The 16,679-nt window shown below is 37.5% G+C and overlaps 1 protein-coding gene and 1 long non-coding RNA gene across 4 annotated transcripts in view; both read right to left on the bottom strand.

Annotated features, from left to right (window-relative positions):
- The window catches only part of LOC142099309 (uncharacterized), a 151,603-nt gene that overhangs the window by 82,226 nt on the left and 52,698 nt on the right, over positions 1 to 16,679 (bottom strand). The gene's annotated exons all lie outside the window — the stretch shown is intronic.
- The window catches only part of LOC142099300 (coagulation factor XIII B chain-like), a 41,829-nt gene continuing 32,056 nt past the window's right edge, over positions 6,907 to 16,679 (bottom strand). For 2 of the 3 annotated variants that reach the window (XM_075182625.1, XM_075182622.1), the window contains 3 exons: positions 12,762 to 12,962; positions 9,357 to 9,548; positions 7,809 to 8,894 (listed from right to left, as the gene is read on the bottom strand). In XM_075182625.1, the coding sequence (XP_075038726.1) occupies positions 8,884 to 8,894; positions 9,357 to 9,548; positions 12,762 to 12,962 (404 nt within the window). In that variant the 3' untranslated portion in view covers positions 7,809 to 8,883. Of the gene's footprint in view, positions 7,763 to 7,808; positions 8,895 to 9,356; positions 9,549 to 12,761; positions 12,963 to 16,679 lie in introns of those variants that run through there. The other variant, XM_075182623.1, reaches the window with a different exon arrangement.

Raw genomic sequence — 16,679 nt, 5'->3', positions numbered from 1 at the left:
ACTGTGCCCACCGCCCCCTGCCTGGCGGAAAATAAAAAAAAGACAACAGAAAAAATTAATTATGATAAAAAGTAAATAAAAAAAAAAAATTTGGCTGTGAGGGCCCGGGCCCCCTGGCATGCCCATGCCCAGGTATATAGTACCTGTTCCCAACCCCTCTCGGGGTGTGAATGCTATAACCGGCAAAGGCAGAGTGAGTCTGACAGGTATTTAAATCAGTAGTAGCCAATCAGGGCAGGTGTCAGATAGAGCTGCAGGTGAGAGGAGTTCAGGTAATGACACCAAAGCTAAAAACAACACTGCAGCAGCCAAAAAGAAAACAGCAGTTACCTGTTGTTCATAACACCTCTGATAAATGGGAGAATATTGTATTACTTCAGAGGGACAAATATATCAGTGAGATATATTGCCAATTAAATGAGAAAACAAATAAAAGTGTTTTATACATACAAATTTATTATATGTGACACCAGGGCTATATATACTATTTTCCCTCTCTTTTGGTTTTTGATATATCTACTTAGATGTTAGGGTGTACCTCTCAGGCAAATTATAGATAATATACCCTGTGTTACCCAAATTCTTGTGGACTAACTGATTAAGAGAGATGTTTCATTATATACATACCTAGTGCAGTTGTCATTCTCCTTCTCTATATAGGTGTTTCTAGCAATCTGCTTCATAAAGGTTTTAGTGTAGTGTATACCACTTTCTACATATATTTCAGGGTCCTGAAATTCTACCTTTGTATCAGTGATGTTGGCCGTGAAGTAAAGGTTCAGGTTATTAGAGTTGATGTAAAGAATGAAGTTTTCCCAATTCTTCTAGTAAACCGTTCCAGATACAAAGAATGGCATCTATGTACCTGTACCTTGTTTCTGAGGGCTACAATTTTCTTACCAAATGGAGCTCCGCTTTGGACTCTTGCTCCTTTGCACTCATGTCCAGGGCCGGATTAACCCTAGGGCTAACTGGGCTATAGCCCAGGGGCCTCGGGCATCCAGGGGGCCCTTCAAAGTCCTCAGCAGCATTATTGATCGGTCCGGGGGCGGGGTCCGGGGGCGCCCTCATCCCGATCAATGCTGCTGAGCACTGTCAGTGCAGTCCTCCGTCCCCGGCGCCGCTCAGTAATCTGCTTACTGAGGAGATCTCGCGAGAGTTCACGAACTCTCGCAAGATCTCCTCAGTAAGGAGCTTACAGCGTGCCGCGGAAGGAGGACTGCACTGACAGGTAAGTACTTGGGGGGGGCCTCACGGGGGGCGGCTCACATTGGGGGCCTCACGGGGGAATGGAGGCCCCCTTAGCCCAGGGACCTCCATTCCCTTAATCCGGCCCTGCTCATGTCCCTTAACATAGAAGAAAGACAGACATCTCTGGTAGAATGTGATGAAGAAATCGAGTCCTTACAAAAGAAAATTAACAAACTAAAAGAAGACTTTCTACATATCAAAGAGAAAAAGTACCTAAGGGAGATTATGAGTCAGACTACAATAACTGAAAAACAATTATCAACATACGACACCATACAAAACCCCCCTGGCAGGAGAATAATTATAGAGAGAATAAGACATGTTATAGTAAAACACATCCTGCACAATGCGAAGGAGGAAAAAGAAATTACCAAGATTACAGATCACCATTGATCAAATAAATCTGAAGGTACAGTCAGCAGAAACAAATTTTCAAACCCCTGAGTCCTTTGAACTTAAGCACACCACGGAAAAAAATCTCAGACAATTCTGGACCTAGCAGAGACAGCAAGATGTAATTTCTGAAAGGGGCTTGAAAAGCTAAGGAAATGATAGAAAACAATAGATTATCCTCTCTTTACAATTCACGACTCCTTACCAACCATCAACACAAGTCCTGGTTTTTTAGAACTGGGCCTGACGCAAGATCTCTGAACCCTCCCTCCCCAGATCTGAGCAAGCAAAATGTGCAGAGAAAAAAATTAAAAGAGATCGGAATCACAAGAGGACAAAGAGGATGCAGAACGAATAGGAACAAAGAAAACATCATGGAAATAGAGACTGAAATGGAAGGTATCTTTAACTTTAGCAATAACCATCTCACACAACCGCAAATTCCACTCCTTAACAAGGGATCAAAGTTTGTTCCTGATAATACCCTGAATAAATTCAGCACTTATGGGGATTTGCATCAGGAAAATAACCTTAAAGAATTAGATAGGCACAGTAACCAAAGGACATAACCAGACTTGCAATATATACATAAAGAACTAATGAGGAAATCCACCTTCTACTCCAGCTACCTGAAAGGTCCTTATGTAGAGAGCTTTCAAAGAATGGTCAAGAAAGATCTGGCCAGGCTCCCACTTAAAGATAGTAGAAACAGACAGAACATGACTACATCCGAGCAGATTGCTATAAGGCAACTGGAAAAGAATACTATCATTATCATTAAACCAGCAGATGGAGGGGTGACTATACTCAACAAAAATGACTACCTACTAGAGGTTCAGAGGCAGCTGGATGACTCCTCCACATATGAACTTCTGCATAGGGACCCCACTGTATCCTGCAATAAAGAACTAGACAAGCTACTGAAGGATACCTATATCAAGGGAATCCTAAAAAAAATCAGATTATGAATTTCTTCATATAAAATAACCTAGACTCCCAGTTATATACTGCCTTCCCAAGATACATAAAATGCTCAATAATCCACTGGGCAGACCTATTGTGTTTGGTATCAATACTCTGTCATCCAATATCTCAAGGACACCATATAAGTCCTTAACATTATTGAAAACACTCCTTTGGAGAATCATTACATCCTTTTTCTACTTCTTTATTCCTGAGGCTCATCAGGCACAGCACCTCCCTATGGGGGAAAGGGATCAGAAAATCAGTACCAGAACACCTTGGACATAGGGTGAGTGACTTTATGCAAGAGGTTGCTGTAAAATTTGATGTATGCATTTACACTAATGCAAATTCTGCACCAAATGAGCTCAGCCTCACCTTATATATTGACTATAACAGAATTTATGCCATACTGGAACCTACTGTGATCCCATTGACAATGCTGCATAATTGGAAGTGTTTAAATCTTATTTCTGGAAATCACCATATAAACAATATGGAATATGGCACTCATTTATTGCATTCGTTAAAGGCTATACAATGTTGATCTGTGAACTTTTGCATGAACTATTGGCTCATAAACCTCCTATTACTATTACCTACCAATACCAGAAAAGTACTTTGATTTACTGTGGCTATACTTGCTTGATTGTATATATATATTATGGTATGCTTTTGCAGTCAAATTTCCTTTTTTGTTATGCACATTTCATTGTACTTATATTAATACATTACTTGCAAACACATACTATTTGTCATTATTGAAGTACTGTTTACTCTATCACACACATTCTCAATTATACTAATCAATCCATTTATATCCCTTATTTCTTTTATAAATTTATGCCTTGGGTATCCGTGTAAACTTTAACTTATCCAGGGATCCTTTGGAATTCTTTCCCCACATCACCCTAGTAGCAGCATATCTTACCATAATTATCATTCACTTTGAAAAGTACAGTAATACACTATGCAACTATTGTAGTATAAATTAATATTGTCTACATTTATTTAAACTGTAGAACAAATAATATAATATTTTTATTAAAACAATTTGAACATATGTAGACACTTATTAATACATTAATCAGAAATGCTAATGGTTAAAATAGTTACATGTTTGTTTAGTAAGCTTCCATGCACTCTGACAGGTCAATGCACTGGAAAGTCAATGTTATTTCAAGATAATAAGCCAAACATTTACTGGCAGCAGGACTCTGAATGTCAGGAGTTTCTGAAAATATTGTGGTTTTTATTATGAAAACAATTAGGTAAGATTGGCATTGAACTATGTAGTATGATTAATGTATGTATAGTGGTTTCACATTTAACAATTAACTTATTCATAGGGGCATATTCAATTCTTTATTTTTCCCGCCGCGTTTAAACTATTACCGTTACCGAGAAAAATACCATAATAACGGTTTTTCAGCGCACTATTGCCGTAATAACGGTAATAGTGCGCAGAGCGTGAGATTTTCGGCGTTTCCGGCGACAATTGAATATGCCCCATGCAGCGTTTTGGGCAGTACAAAAATAGATAAAAATACTAACATTGAGATACAGTTATTGCTATCTAAACTGGGATACCTTTATTTTCCAAAAACCTGTAGATCTCCAAAACTGTTTAACATTATATATGGTACATTACAATCTTTGAATGATGTGGTTATTAGAAGTCACCAAGAAGTTCTGTCACCATATAAAAGCACAAGGCTGTAGGCTGAATGCTTTTATACAGGTCACAGAAATCTCAGATGACTTTTAGGGGCATATTCGATTCTTTAGTTTCCCCACGGCGTTAAAACTATTACCGGTATTACGGTAATAGTAAACGGTAATTTCAGCTCGCGGCTCCCTGAGCCGCGACGGACACAGCAAGGGGACGGCGCTTGACTCAAGGTGAGTCATGTGATGGGAGGTCAGTATAAGTAGTACATAATCGGCAAATAAGCACACTTTATATTCCTTCTTCCCAATTGGTACACCCTTGATATCTGAAAATAGGCAGATTCTTAGTGCCAGGGGCTCGATAACCAGTGCAAATATTAAGTGTGACACCAGGGTTTTCTTAGACATGATAGAATGCATTAGGCATGTTGTTAGCCAAGTTACAGTGTGTGTCTGTAGGGCTATCAGTGAATACTGCCATTGTTAGGCCCACCCCTTGGTTTGATTTATTTGCATTTTAAGGGGCATATTCAATTGTCCGCTGGATTGCCAAAAATCCCGCGGTCCGCGCAGAATTAACGTTATTATGGTAATCCTGCGCAGAAAAACCGTTAATACAGTAATTTACTTGCTGGATTTCAGCTCGCAGCTCAGGGAGCTGCGAGCTGAAATCCAGCAAGAGATTACCATATTAACGGTATTAGTTTTTCCGCGCTCTAACCCACGGACAATTGAATACCCCCCTAAGAGTGTTGTCTTTATGACTGCCTTGATGTCAATTATATCATCATATGCTAACATCTTCAAATCATTGTTATTTTGAGCTATGTTATTTTCATCTTCAAGAATTATGCTGGAACATGTACCATGCCATTGCTGATTGTCATGTTACTGTAATCATTTTCATGTTAATATATTGTTCCAAATTCTAACTGTCATCTATTGTCCACCATATATTTTTCTGAATCGGTAACCTCATTCTTATCCATTGATTTACTGCCCTTTAAGTTTCCAGTCCCTTAATGAATGTACCAAGTGGCTTGTCCTTTTTACCTAGTGTGTATGTGTATATAATCACCAGTCATTTCCGTTCAGTCGGGAAGCAGGTTCCAGAGTTAACACCTGGTAGAGATCTTTAAAAACTGAATCTGAAAATGATGAGATCCAAAATTTACTGTGAAATAACTCAACATGGTACAAGCAGGTAACAGATGCTACACAGACATGAAGAAACTGCCTGGCTGATTTCCCTTCCACTGTATTTCGTTCCTGACAGCCCATGTTGGACTGTAGACTTCATTTCAGCAATGGACCAAGACTTTTAATGTTTAGGTTTTTTGTTACATGACTGAATGGATCAGTGCAGGACATGGTGGATCTGTGAATGAAGTTCAACTTCCAAATTTGGCCAAATAAATGTTACACATTTTACTTGTGGAATTTGGCCTTCTAATTTCCCAGGCCTATCACAAACATAGCACACAGCAAAAATAATTGATTATTGCTGACCCAGCTCTATGCATAGATTAAATTATAGTTACAAATATAGTGCAAAATTGCATTCCACAGAATTACAAAGCAGAAGTTCAACTCAGAGATTATATTAACAACCAAAGAAAAAAACCTTATGGTGCTAAAAGCAAAAAAAAAATAGTTAAAAAATTATTAAAGTTAATTGATATGAATAAAATGGCTGCTGTTTAGTTGCCAATAAAAAACAAGGAAACAAGAAAAAAGTAGCATCAAAAGAACAATAAGCAAAAAAGAAAGCAAATTAAATTAAATCTCCTGTAATACAGAAGGGATATGACATGTGAGTCAAAAAAGTTAAAAACCAATAGTTCTAACAAACTTTATTGCACAAACTAACATATAGCGAAATAAATATGAAAATAATGCAAAGTAAACCTGATAACGGACACCAAAGTACAAATATACAAACAAGATGGCATCTCACATAATTAATAATGACAATGAAATGTCAACCAAATATATGATCGAATTGACATCCTCTTGAGAAACTATAATTCCCAAAACAACATTGTAGAAAAAATAAAAAAAAACTTGTAAGGTTCATAAAGTAAATGCAGGTCATTGAGGAACAAAAATGTCCTGATCAATTTCAGTCTGGTCTCATCTTTTTAGGTCCTTAATATACTGATGCTGTAATAACCATGTTAAGTAACGTTAAATGGAATCAGGAGCAAGAGTAAAACTAGCTAAATAATATTATATATTAATAGTATTATTGTCCAACTACCTTCAATACACTTGAACATATATATATATATATATATATATATATATATATATAAAAATAAATGAGAGGAGGCGCACAATAGTGTAATATGGCAAGTTAATGGAGCCAAGTAGGAATCCAGAAAAGGAACCAAAACACCAGAAAGGAGTGAGCCAGGGCTTCCCACCGTGTGGATATCAACAATATCTAGAGTAGATATGTGTAGCTCATTTATTTTTAGATTTATTCCTGCTACACCGCTTGCTACAGAGGATTGGCAGCCGCCCGCACAGGGGAAGTGTTACATAAGAAGGAATCATTTCAAGACATTGGACTCTAATATTATTGTACTGGTGCAGTGTCATAGCGCCATCTGTATCTATTTTGTGATATATATATATATATATATATATATATATATATTTATATATATCTGGTGTGGGTGAGGGTGGGTGGGTTTTCTTATCAGGGAATATATTTTCACTTGCGACGGGTCCATTAATGTATAGGATGAAATAAATACAAGCCCTTTCACTGATTAAAAAACTATTTTCTCCAGCATAATTGATTTATTTTATCAAGCATTGAAGCAATGCTCCCTATTCGTGTAACACCCTCCTCAGATGCCAAAACCAAACAGAAGCATTAAGTTTATTTTTTTAATTTTTTTGGAATAAAACATAATTTATTTAATGCAGTATTACTTCTCTCTTCATCCCTCACTCTAGTTTTCTCTACTACCTCTCCCCGACTCTCTCTCTGATTCTCTCAGCTTCTCAATGATTCTCCCCCCACCCCCAGTTTCCTAAACTTCCCTATAGGTCAGATAGAAATTCCTCTCTGGAAAGCAGAGATGCAACATCCACTATAAGTGTCATGGACATAATGGTGCAGCAGCACTTAAAAGGGGAAGCCACAACTCTGCAGTTTTTTATTACTGTGAATCCCTGATATTAGCATGATTCCAGTGGTACTCTAGAATCAGTCAGAGTTGTTAAGAGCAAAGCCCTACAGAAGCGCATAGTCTACAGCAATGCAGCTTGCAAACATTGATGCATAATACAGTACATCAAAATGCAATATGTCAAAATTCATGTACATAATTCAATAAGTCTTTTAATATAAAACTCAAATCATGTATGTTTTTTGAAGAATAGTATATTTTGCCCAGGAAATACAAATCGTCAAAGGGACATTCCCTCTGTATCTCTTAATCTTGCTGTACTTTCTGGAAGTGGATTTATTCTGAAAAACAGGGTGTTATAAACAAGAAAATAAGTTTTGACAGAAGTGCATCATCACATTTATTTATACATAACATATTAAAATAATTAAAGAGTTTGACAAAACGTCTTCCAAGTTCAACAATAATAAATCATAGAGGTATGTGGGGCCAAGTTGGACATTGATATTATGCAGCCATCATTAGGCTGAGTACACCCTACAGAAATTTCGGACCAATGTGTCAAGGATTATACCAACTACTGAAGTTCCAATCAGCATGACAATTCATGTGTACACACTATACACATTTTAAACGATTTTTACACGATTTACTCTCTAAACAGGGATTTTTGTCTGTCATAACATCGTCTCAAAAGATTGTGGCTCCATACATACTGAACAGATATATGGTCTCCCAGCAGCAATATGCTAAATTACAACTAAAGAGCTGATACCACATATATATATATCCTACTATGCCATTATATTTAAAAAAAAATTAAATACATAGAGGTATAGGACAAAAAAATGTAATAATGTTATATAATACTACAGAATTGAAGAGATGTACACATGTCACATCAGTAAATAAATAATACTTTAATGAGAATATGTATTTTCACATGTGTAAAAATACATGTTGTATACACTTACAGGAACACATAAAGGGCATATGGAGGATGTAAAACAGGTTTGTTACTGCTTCTCCAATAAAAGAACACTATTCATATTATCATGATGTTTTGACACCACACCATATGGGAGACGTAGACACAACATCATAAATTTAAATGTACACAGTTACTCATTATTAGTTCACTTTAAACTAGAGTGGACAGAGTTATTGTGGTGAATTCAGGTGCATGGTCCATCCATTTTTCTAATTATATTGCATTCCATCTGTGGGAATTACTTTTAAATTGCGTAAGTTATTTTTATTTATTACATTTTTGTCCTCTGCTCCAAACAAGTTGGATAGGTTTTACGAAGTAGTCAACATTCTCTCTCACAGGTGGGGTAAGCAAAATGGTCAAAGTGGTTATTTGAAGGGATGAATTGCTGTCAATCAAAGAAGATCAAATAGGCAATGCACACCCTCACACGGATGTATGATATTTTGATATCTGTGAGGAAGTTGCTGTCTAACCACATCCTGTCGACAAAAAGAATAATGTTGCAATATGTGATATTGAGAAATGGTAAGAGAATGTTGCCATAACATTTTTTAACTTATTTTCTTATTGAGCAGACAAAAAGATTTATGTTTTTAATAATGGGAAGGGAAGGTTCTTGGATAGTTAAAAACTTTCAAACTATGTTATACCAGTCATGGTATAGGAGAACTGGCATTTTAAAAATCTTGGTCAAGGGACAAGTTGTCGCTCTCTGGAGCTGGTACATAAGGATGTCCTCTAAAAGTAACTTTTATGTTTCATTTAATGTGAATATTTTTAATAATGGCAGTTAAATATACCTTAAACAATCTTTCAGTCTACATTCATAATTTTTAAATCTTGTTTGTCTCATGATCCTACTTTCCAGCATAGATCCACATGTTTATGAAAGAAACTTAATTATACCATTTTGATAAATCAACATAAAAAATAATAATTACCTATTTTGTGGCACACGGGATATAAAATGATTTGCTTAATGCATAGTCCTGTTACATCAGAGCCTATGGAATATCCTGACTTGCACGTAAAATTTATAGTTTCCCCATCCTCTAAAAATACTCTATAATCATGGCTTGTATCAAGTTCTAAAAAGTTTTCATCTAATTCTTCTTGACTTAACCGACACGGTTCTACAAAACAGAAGAACATGTTAGAGATACATTGTTATTGTATAATGTATATTTTAATGTCTCATAATGTTACTAAGCTTAATGTCAGAGTAAAGGAGCACTAAATATAAAATACATGTCACCTTATTTAAAAAACAATATTTATAACATCCACAGATACAGTTATGTAAAACTTGAGATGGTTAGTATAACACAGACTACCCTCTTTGTACCTTCAGCATCAGATGTGATTGGTCAAGTCTATCACCAAGTAGTCCTTGAGGACCTGATATGATTCCCTGCTACTGGCTGCTGAAGAAACTCCATCTCTCACCAACCCTAGCTTAGGGATGCTGGGAGATTATTACATTTTATTTATATTTATATAAATGATTATACTGATAACAATTGTTATTTTATTTCATGAGAAAATAAAAGTTTTATGAGTTCTGATATGAATTTTTATTGTACATACACTTTTGCATATACTGCAGTCTGTTCTGTGTGTCTATGCACAACAAGTGCTGTTTAGCAGAGCATACTTCCACTCATATTCACGTTGTAATGTATCTTGAGATACGCTTGGATTTGAATACAGTCGGAATTACACACCAGTTCTATGATCTTGTTAAAAACAAAACTTACGTGCAAGTTGCTTTGGTACTTGACAGAGCCTATCAAGGTGGGACCTTGCACCAAATTGCATACAGAAAGACAAAAGCATATCTAACAACATTTAGATGTCAGTAATTGGGACATTGTGAATTTGCTGCAGATTTGCACCAGTGTAGGCATGAGAAGGAGCCATGGCCACCTGACGCTGGGGTGTGCCACTTTTCCCTGGGGGCATGCCCAATGTTTCCAAAGCTCTGGGCCTCCCCAGCTCTCTTCCCCTCCCCTACATATATCCCTACGGTTCTGGCTGCACCTACTGCTGTTAAGCATGGCATTGAATGGACACCCATCAGCAAGGCACACCCCCAACTGTCCTAGAAGCGGGACAAAAGTCCTAATCCATAGGCATTTGGGAGGGATAGTAATAGGCCATATTGGGACTTTCCTGACAAAATCAGGAGAGTTGAAGGGTATGCAAAATGACAGGCAGCACATAAATTATTCACAGTCAAAAGTTAAACTAAAAAGCTGTTATTTAGAGATGCTGATATCCCATTAAAGTCAATATTTCAAGCGAAGTGCAGGACCCTTTCGTGTCACTATCTTGAAAATAGGTCCAGCATTTGGCCAGAAATATTGTCTTTTGAAAAAAGGAAAGACAGACTATTTAAGATGATTTTGGTATGGGGGCAGGGCCATGAGAAAGCAAATTGTGTCTTTAAGACTAACCTGGTGAGACTTGATGATGCAAATGGTGTCAACAAGACCCCGCCCTCTTTAGAAGGGTAAAGGTGGATCAAGGAGAGTGGCCTTCTCTACCCAGGAGTCCAGGAGCACCCCTTCATATTCAGAAGTCTCCTGGACATTCTGGAAGAGTGGGCAAGTAGTGAAGTTGCCATATCAATATAATGTAATAAGGAATTTCACAGATTTACCACCCTTACATTAAAGAACCCCTTCCCTTACTGATGGAGAATTTTTTTTTTCTTCCACGCACAACTGATGACCCCTTGTCCTGTGCATGGTACTTGCTAAGAAAAGTTCAATAGACACATCTTTGTATTGACCTTCAATACACATACTAATTTGATCACCTTTAAGACTCATTGTTTCCAAAGTGCCCAAACCTAGTTTTCCTAACCTTGCTTCATACAGTAACCCTTGTGTTGTGTTTATTAAGGTGGCGGCCCACCCAGTATCCTCTTAACTTTTATGTTCTTCTCACAGTGAGTTATGCAAAATTAATAAGGTAAGGTAAATGGTTTGTATTTAGAGTTGCTTAAAATAAAACTCAGCATTACTGTTAGGTGCTAATTATCAAAAGCAAAAAAGCAAGCCTACGGCATATAAAAAAGCTCTACATAATATGCACCGATCAGCCACAACTTTAAAACCACTGACAAGTGAATTGAATAATGTTGATTATCCTGTTACAATAGCACCTGACAAAGATGGAATATATTAGGCAGCAAGTGAACAGTCAGTTCTTAAAATTGATGTGTTGGAATCAGGAAAAATGGGCAAATGTACTGATCTGAGTGACTTTGATAAGAGCCAAAATGTGATGGCTAGACGACTGGGTCAGAGTATCTCCAAAATGGCAAGTCTTGTGGGGTGTTTCCGGTATGCATTGGTTAGTAACTAACAAAAGTAGTCCAAGGAAGGACAACCGCTGAATCGGCGACAGGGCGCCTACAATGTGCACATGAGCATCAGAACTGGTCCATGGAACAATGGAAGAAGGTGATATGGTCTAATTAATTACATTACCTTTTACATTAAGGGTGGCTGGGTACGTGTGCATCATTTACCTGGAGAAGAAATGGAACCAGGATGCACTATGGGAAGAAGGCAAGCTGGTGGGCAAGGGCTAGATTTACTAAGCTGCGGGTTTGAAAAAGTGGGGATGTTGCCTACAGCAACCAATCAGATTCTAGCTGTCATTTTGTAGAAGGTACTAAATAAATGAAAGCTAGAATCTGATTGGTTGCTATAGGCAACATCCCCACTTTTTCAAACCCGCAGGTTAGTAAATCTAGCCCTTGGTGCTAGATACCACAGGACACCTTCAGATGTCTTGTAGAGTCCATGGCTCAATGAGCTGTTTTGGTGACACTAGGGGGACTTACACAATATTAGGCAGGTGGCTGATCGCTGTATTTGGGGATTTTTTGGCTGAGTTTGCTGACCTACATAAGTTTCATTTACTTTGGTTTTCCATTCAATACCATTCATTATAAAGCTTGACAGCTATAAACTGTTAAGATAAGCATATGATACTAGGCAAACAATAAAGATGTAGTAAAATATGTTCCATCAACATATATGGCTAGTTGCATGTAAAAAATATTTGCATTCGCACCCCCGTCAAAGCAGAGCAACATGGTTTGGTTGGCTGCCAATTCCACACCCAGTCAAAATTTGCATTTAACTGTAAATCAGCTTCATAATGAGCAAATTGGGATATGAGCTATGAAAAGTAAAACAATCAAATACTGTGGGAGATATATAATGGATTCAGAAAGCATCAATTGCAAAAATTCAAAGTTTATATACTTCCTTTAACACTCCATATTAACTAATATTTTAAATCTTAGAGATAAGCAACATTATACTTACGTTTCTGAACACATTTGGGATATATCATTTTTCCATCCAAACATTCCACTGCCAAACTGGGGGATGCAGGGAAATATCTGGGCTTACACCTGGTGGGAATTTTATCACCATTACTATAGGCTTTATCCTTGGATGCACTCCTTGGTAGCACTAAGTTATTTTGGATGATTGTGTCTTCTGACAGTTGGCAAGAGACAGAATCTGAAAAATTTGAGCAGGAGTGAAAACTTTAATCAGAGACATTTATTTAAAACTGTTTGAATATAAACAAAAGGCACAACCAACTGGTAGGAAACACAAGGAAAAATACCCATGTGAAACAAGATTATTGTAAAGATCATTCTATAGTGATTTTACAATTGTCGACCTTAACTATCAGTCAAACAATTGAATTCTGGATATAGTCAATATACAGTGACATAAGAAATACTACAGAATTATCATTCTTTGACTCCATGACCATTGATTTTGGTGTCACCTGGTATTTGCCTGTATTTCACTTCTTTTTTTTCTTAATACTATGAAATTTAGTCAAATTTTTCACCAGGTGGGCTATTTATATAATTGAATACTTAATTATTGGATAAACTTCTTTGTGTGGGCTACAGGAGGTGACTAAGAGCTGGGACATGTTTTATTGCTCCCATGCTTAAAAGCTCTCTATCTAGTGGACCTCATTAGTGTAATATATGTCAGTATATTACAAATATCCATATAGCATTTGTCTGATTTTAGATTTTCATGAGTGTTAACAGCTTTGTTTTAATGGTTTGTATTTCTTATAATGCATATGTAATACCTCCTTCGGCATTGTTAATCACACCTCCCAGTGACTGAATGTGTGACCCCGGCACTAGCACACAGAGGAGAGACACAAGAAACCAGTGTTAAGCAGCTGGGGACCCAGGACTGAGTGGATGAAGTCACAGGGTGCTAATGACTGTATTTGGGGTTAACTACTGGAAATTGCTTATAGGAGGAGGAAGAATCTGTGTAAATGTCAAACCGTCATTAAAAAATATTTCTATATTACTCTCACTTGTGGGATTCTTGACAGGGAACAAAATATGGAGCGGTATCATTTAAATTGTCATAGATTAGTACAATGCCACCTGAAGGAACCAGGGCTTGGCACTCCACCAGGGAGAAGGATGTCCCAGACTGCAAAGACCCCTCCAAACCAGAGCTGGTGGGATCTGTGGTGGAGGAGATGTGCTGGGTAACAGTCCCATAGACAGTGGCAATACTTTATGGTCTTAGTGCAGAGTGCCAGCTGCTGGGTTCAGGGGTTTCCTATAATATAAGAAAAGTGTCAGCTCCTGGGCTCAGAAACTCTTCAATAATATGAGCAGTGTCAGCTCCTGAGCTTGGTGACTTTCCTATATTATGTGTAATGTCAAGTTGAATACTTGAAATATTTTGCGCTATTACAATATCCATGTAAAGGCAGTCTGTTTCAACTTTGTTTTGCGTGTTTGTCTGTTCATAGGTTGTTCTGGCTAGCACGTGATGAACAATAGATCACTGAATTAAAACATTAGAAAGGTTTACAAAGATTTTCAATTACACTTCTTAGAAGCAATATGAAAAATTGTCCAATAGAAGAGAACACTTCTTGCAATGTAATTTAAATGGCAGTCATGCTTGTAGCCTAAAGACGTCTCCAACTCTTCTCAATGATTTAGTAAGAATGTCACTGTAATACCAAACATGTTAGCTGGACCAAGCTCTCCTGCCCTGAGAGGACCAGCCAAGGCTGGAAAATGAGCGGTGAGGAAAAGGCTCTGTGCAGCTCACATTGGCTGTGAGGCAAAGACCTGGAGGAACGTGTGTAATCTGATGTCACTACAACTGTGTAGAGGGAGAGGGAGAGAGATAGAGGGTCTGATTCATTAAGGAAAGTACTCCTTTTTTTACTCAAGTTTTCTCCTGGACAAAACCATGTTACAATGCAAGGGATGTATATCAGTTTATTATTTTGCACATATGGAAAATACTTTTTTTTATTTTCCTAGATCAACTTTAAATTTCAGTGTACAAATAAGATTCCAATATCTGTGTGCTACATGAAAACAAAATAGTAATAAACTAATATGCACCACTTGCATTGTAACATGGTTTTGTCCAGGAGAAAAGTCAATTAAAAAAAATGAGTACTTTCCTTAATTGATCAGGCCTAGAGTGACCATGCTACTATGTGAGCATTAATATCAAGCAAAACTACTGCCTAAGTAGCTAAGTGAACTCTGCTTTTAGTAAATTTGGGCAATGTAAATAAAGACCTAGAATATTTATTTTTGTCCAATGAGATGGTGTAAAGCCTATTTGTGGACCTGTAAGCTGTTCACCCACAGAATCCTCAGGTGAGAGAGACTGAGCTACAGGTGGGTGCTTTATCAAAGTAGACTACAGAGGTATTAGTAATGGACAAAAGTACTACCCTCATCCATTAGGCAAATAGGGAGCTGACTTAGTTATTTGAAAAAGTTTTGGCATCTAGCACTCCGAAAGAGCAAAGGAGATATTGAAGGGTTGCTGCCTAATATTAAAAGAAGGGATGTCTATTTCCTTTAACATGAAGTTGCTTGTCATACATTTAATTTTTATACTGTGCTATATAGTGCTTTAGGGGGGGAATTCAATTGGCCGTTTTACTGTAAAAAGTAATGCGGCCTGCAGACTTTTACTGTTATTACGGTACTAGTGCGCTTAAATATCGTTATTGCGGTAGTTCCAAAGCTGGCTTTTTGCTCGCAGCTCCCTGAGCTGCGAGCAGAAAGCCGGGTTAAATTTACCATAATAACGGTAATAAGTTTAGTGCGGTGATACTCAGGGGGGAATTCAATTTCCCCTTAGTGTTCACATTTTACCGTGAAACCTACTTTTTTAGCAAATCAGACAAATATTGTCTGCATTACATCCATTGAATATTCCTGGGGGTATATTAACTAGAGATGGGCAGGCTCGGTTCCTCGAGATCCGAACCCACCCGAACTTCGCCTATCCGAGTACCGAGCCAAACAGGCTCGGTACTCTACCGTCCGTTCGGTATCAAAATCGAGGCAAAACGTCATCGTGACGTATTCGTATTTCTGAGCTCGGTTCTCGCGAGATTTGAAAAGCATAAATACCAGCCTCCACAGCAATCCATCGCCATTTGACAGAGGGAGAGAGCAGGGTTAGGTCACAGGCTGTATTAGAGCAGGGACAGAGCAATAATTGTACACCTTATTCTTTGTATTATTCTTTCATTTATAATCAATTCAATTCTATTATTAATTCAAATTATATTAGCAATTGTTAGAGCAAGAAGAGAGGAGGATAGAGAAGGCTTATTTTTAATTTTTTTGCACTACAAGTGCTTTGAGGTGTCCCATATTCAGTGTTTTACACTAATTTTTCTGACTGTCAAAAAAGAGTCATATTTGTCAGCAGTATCTATCTAATACAATTTTTTGCTCTACAAGTGCTTTGGGGTGTCCCATATTCCCCAGTGTGAAACAATAATTTTTCTTGCAGTCAAAAGTGATATTTATCACCAGTATCTATACAATTTTTTGCACTACCAGTGGTTTGGGCTCATTAAAATGGATTCAAAGCAGTCCACATACGAGCAGAATCAGCAAACAGGTTCTGGCCCTAGTTCTGATGGTAGTGTTCCCAGTACATCATCTGGTAAAGCCGATGTAAAAGTACATAGTATTTTGAAATCAGGGAAAAAAACACACACCCAAAATTTTTTTACCATGTTGAAGCGAAAAAGAAGTGTAACTGAGGAAAAGTTAACTGCCGATAAAAAAAAAACTGCCAACATGCTATTCTACACATGCAGTGGCAAAGAAAGAATGAGGCCTTCGCCTTTCTCTATTACTGGCAGATCAAAAAATGTTACAGAGCCTTCTTCTTTTACGGTCACTC

This window comes from Mixophyes fleayi, chromosome 8, assembly GCF_038048845.1.
Source record: "Mixophyes fleayi isolate aMixFle1 chromosome 8, aMixFle1.hap1, whole genome shotgun sequence".
Classification (NCBI taxonomy): domain Eukaryota; kingdom Metazoa; phylum Chordata; class Amphibia; order Anura; family Limnodynastidae; genus Mixophyes; species Mixophyes fleayi.
This window is presented reverse-complemented; position numbering and strand designations above follow the sequence as displayed.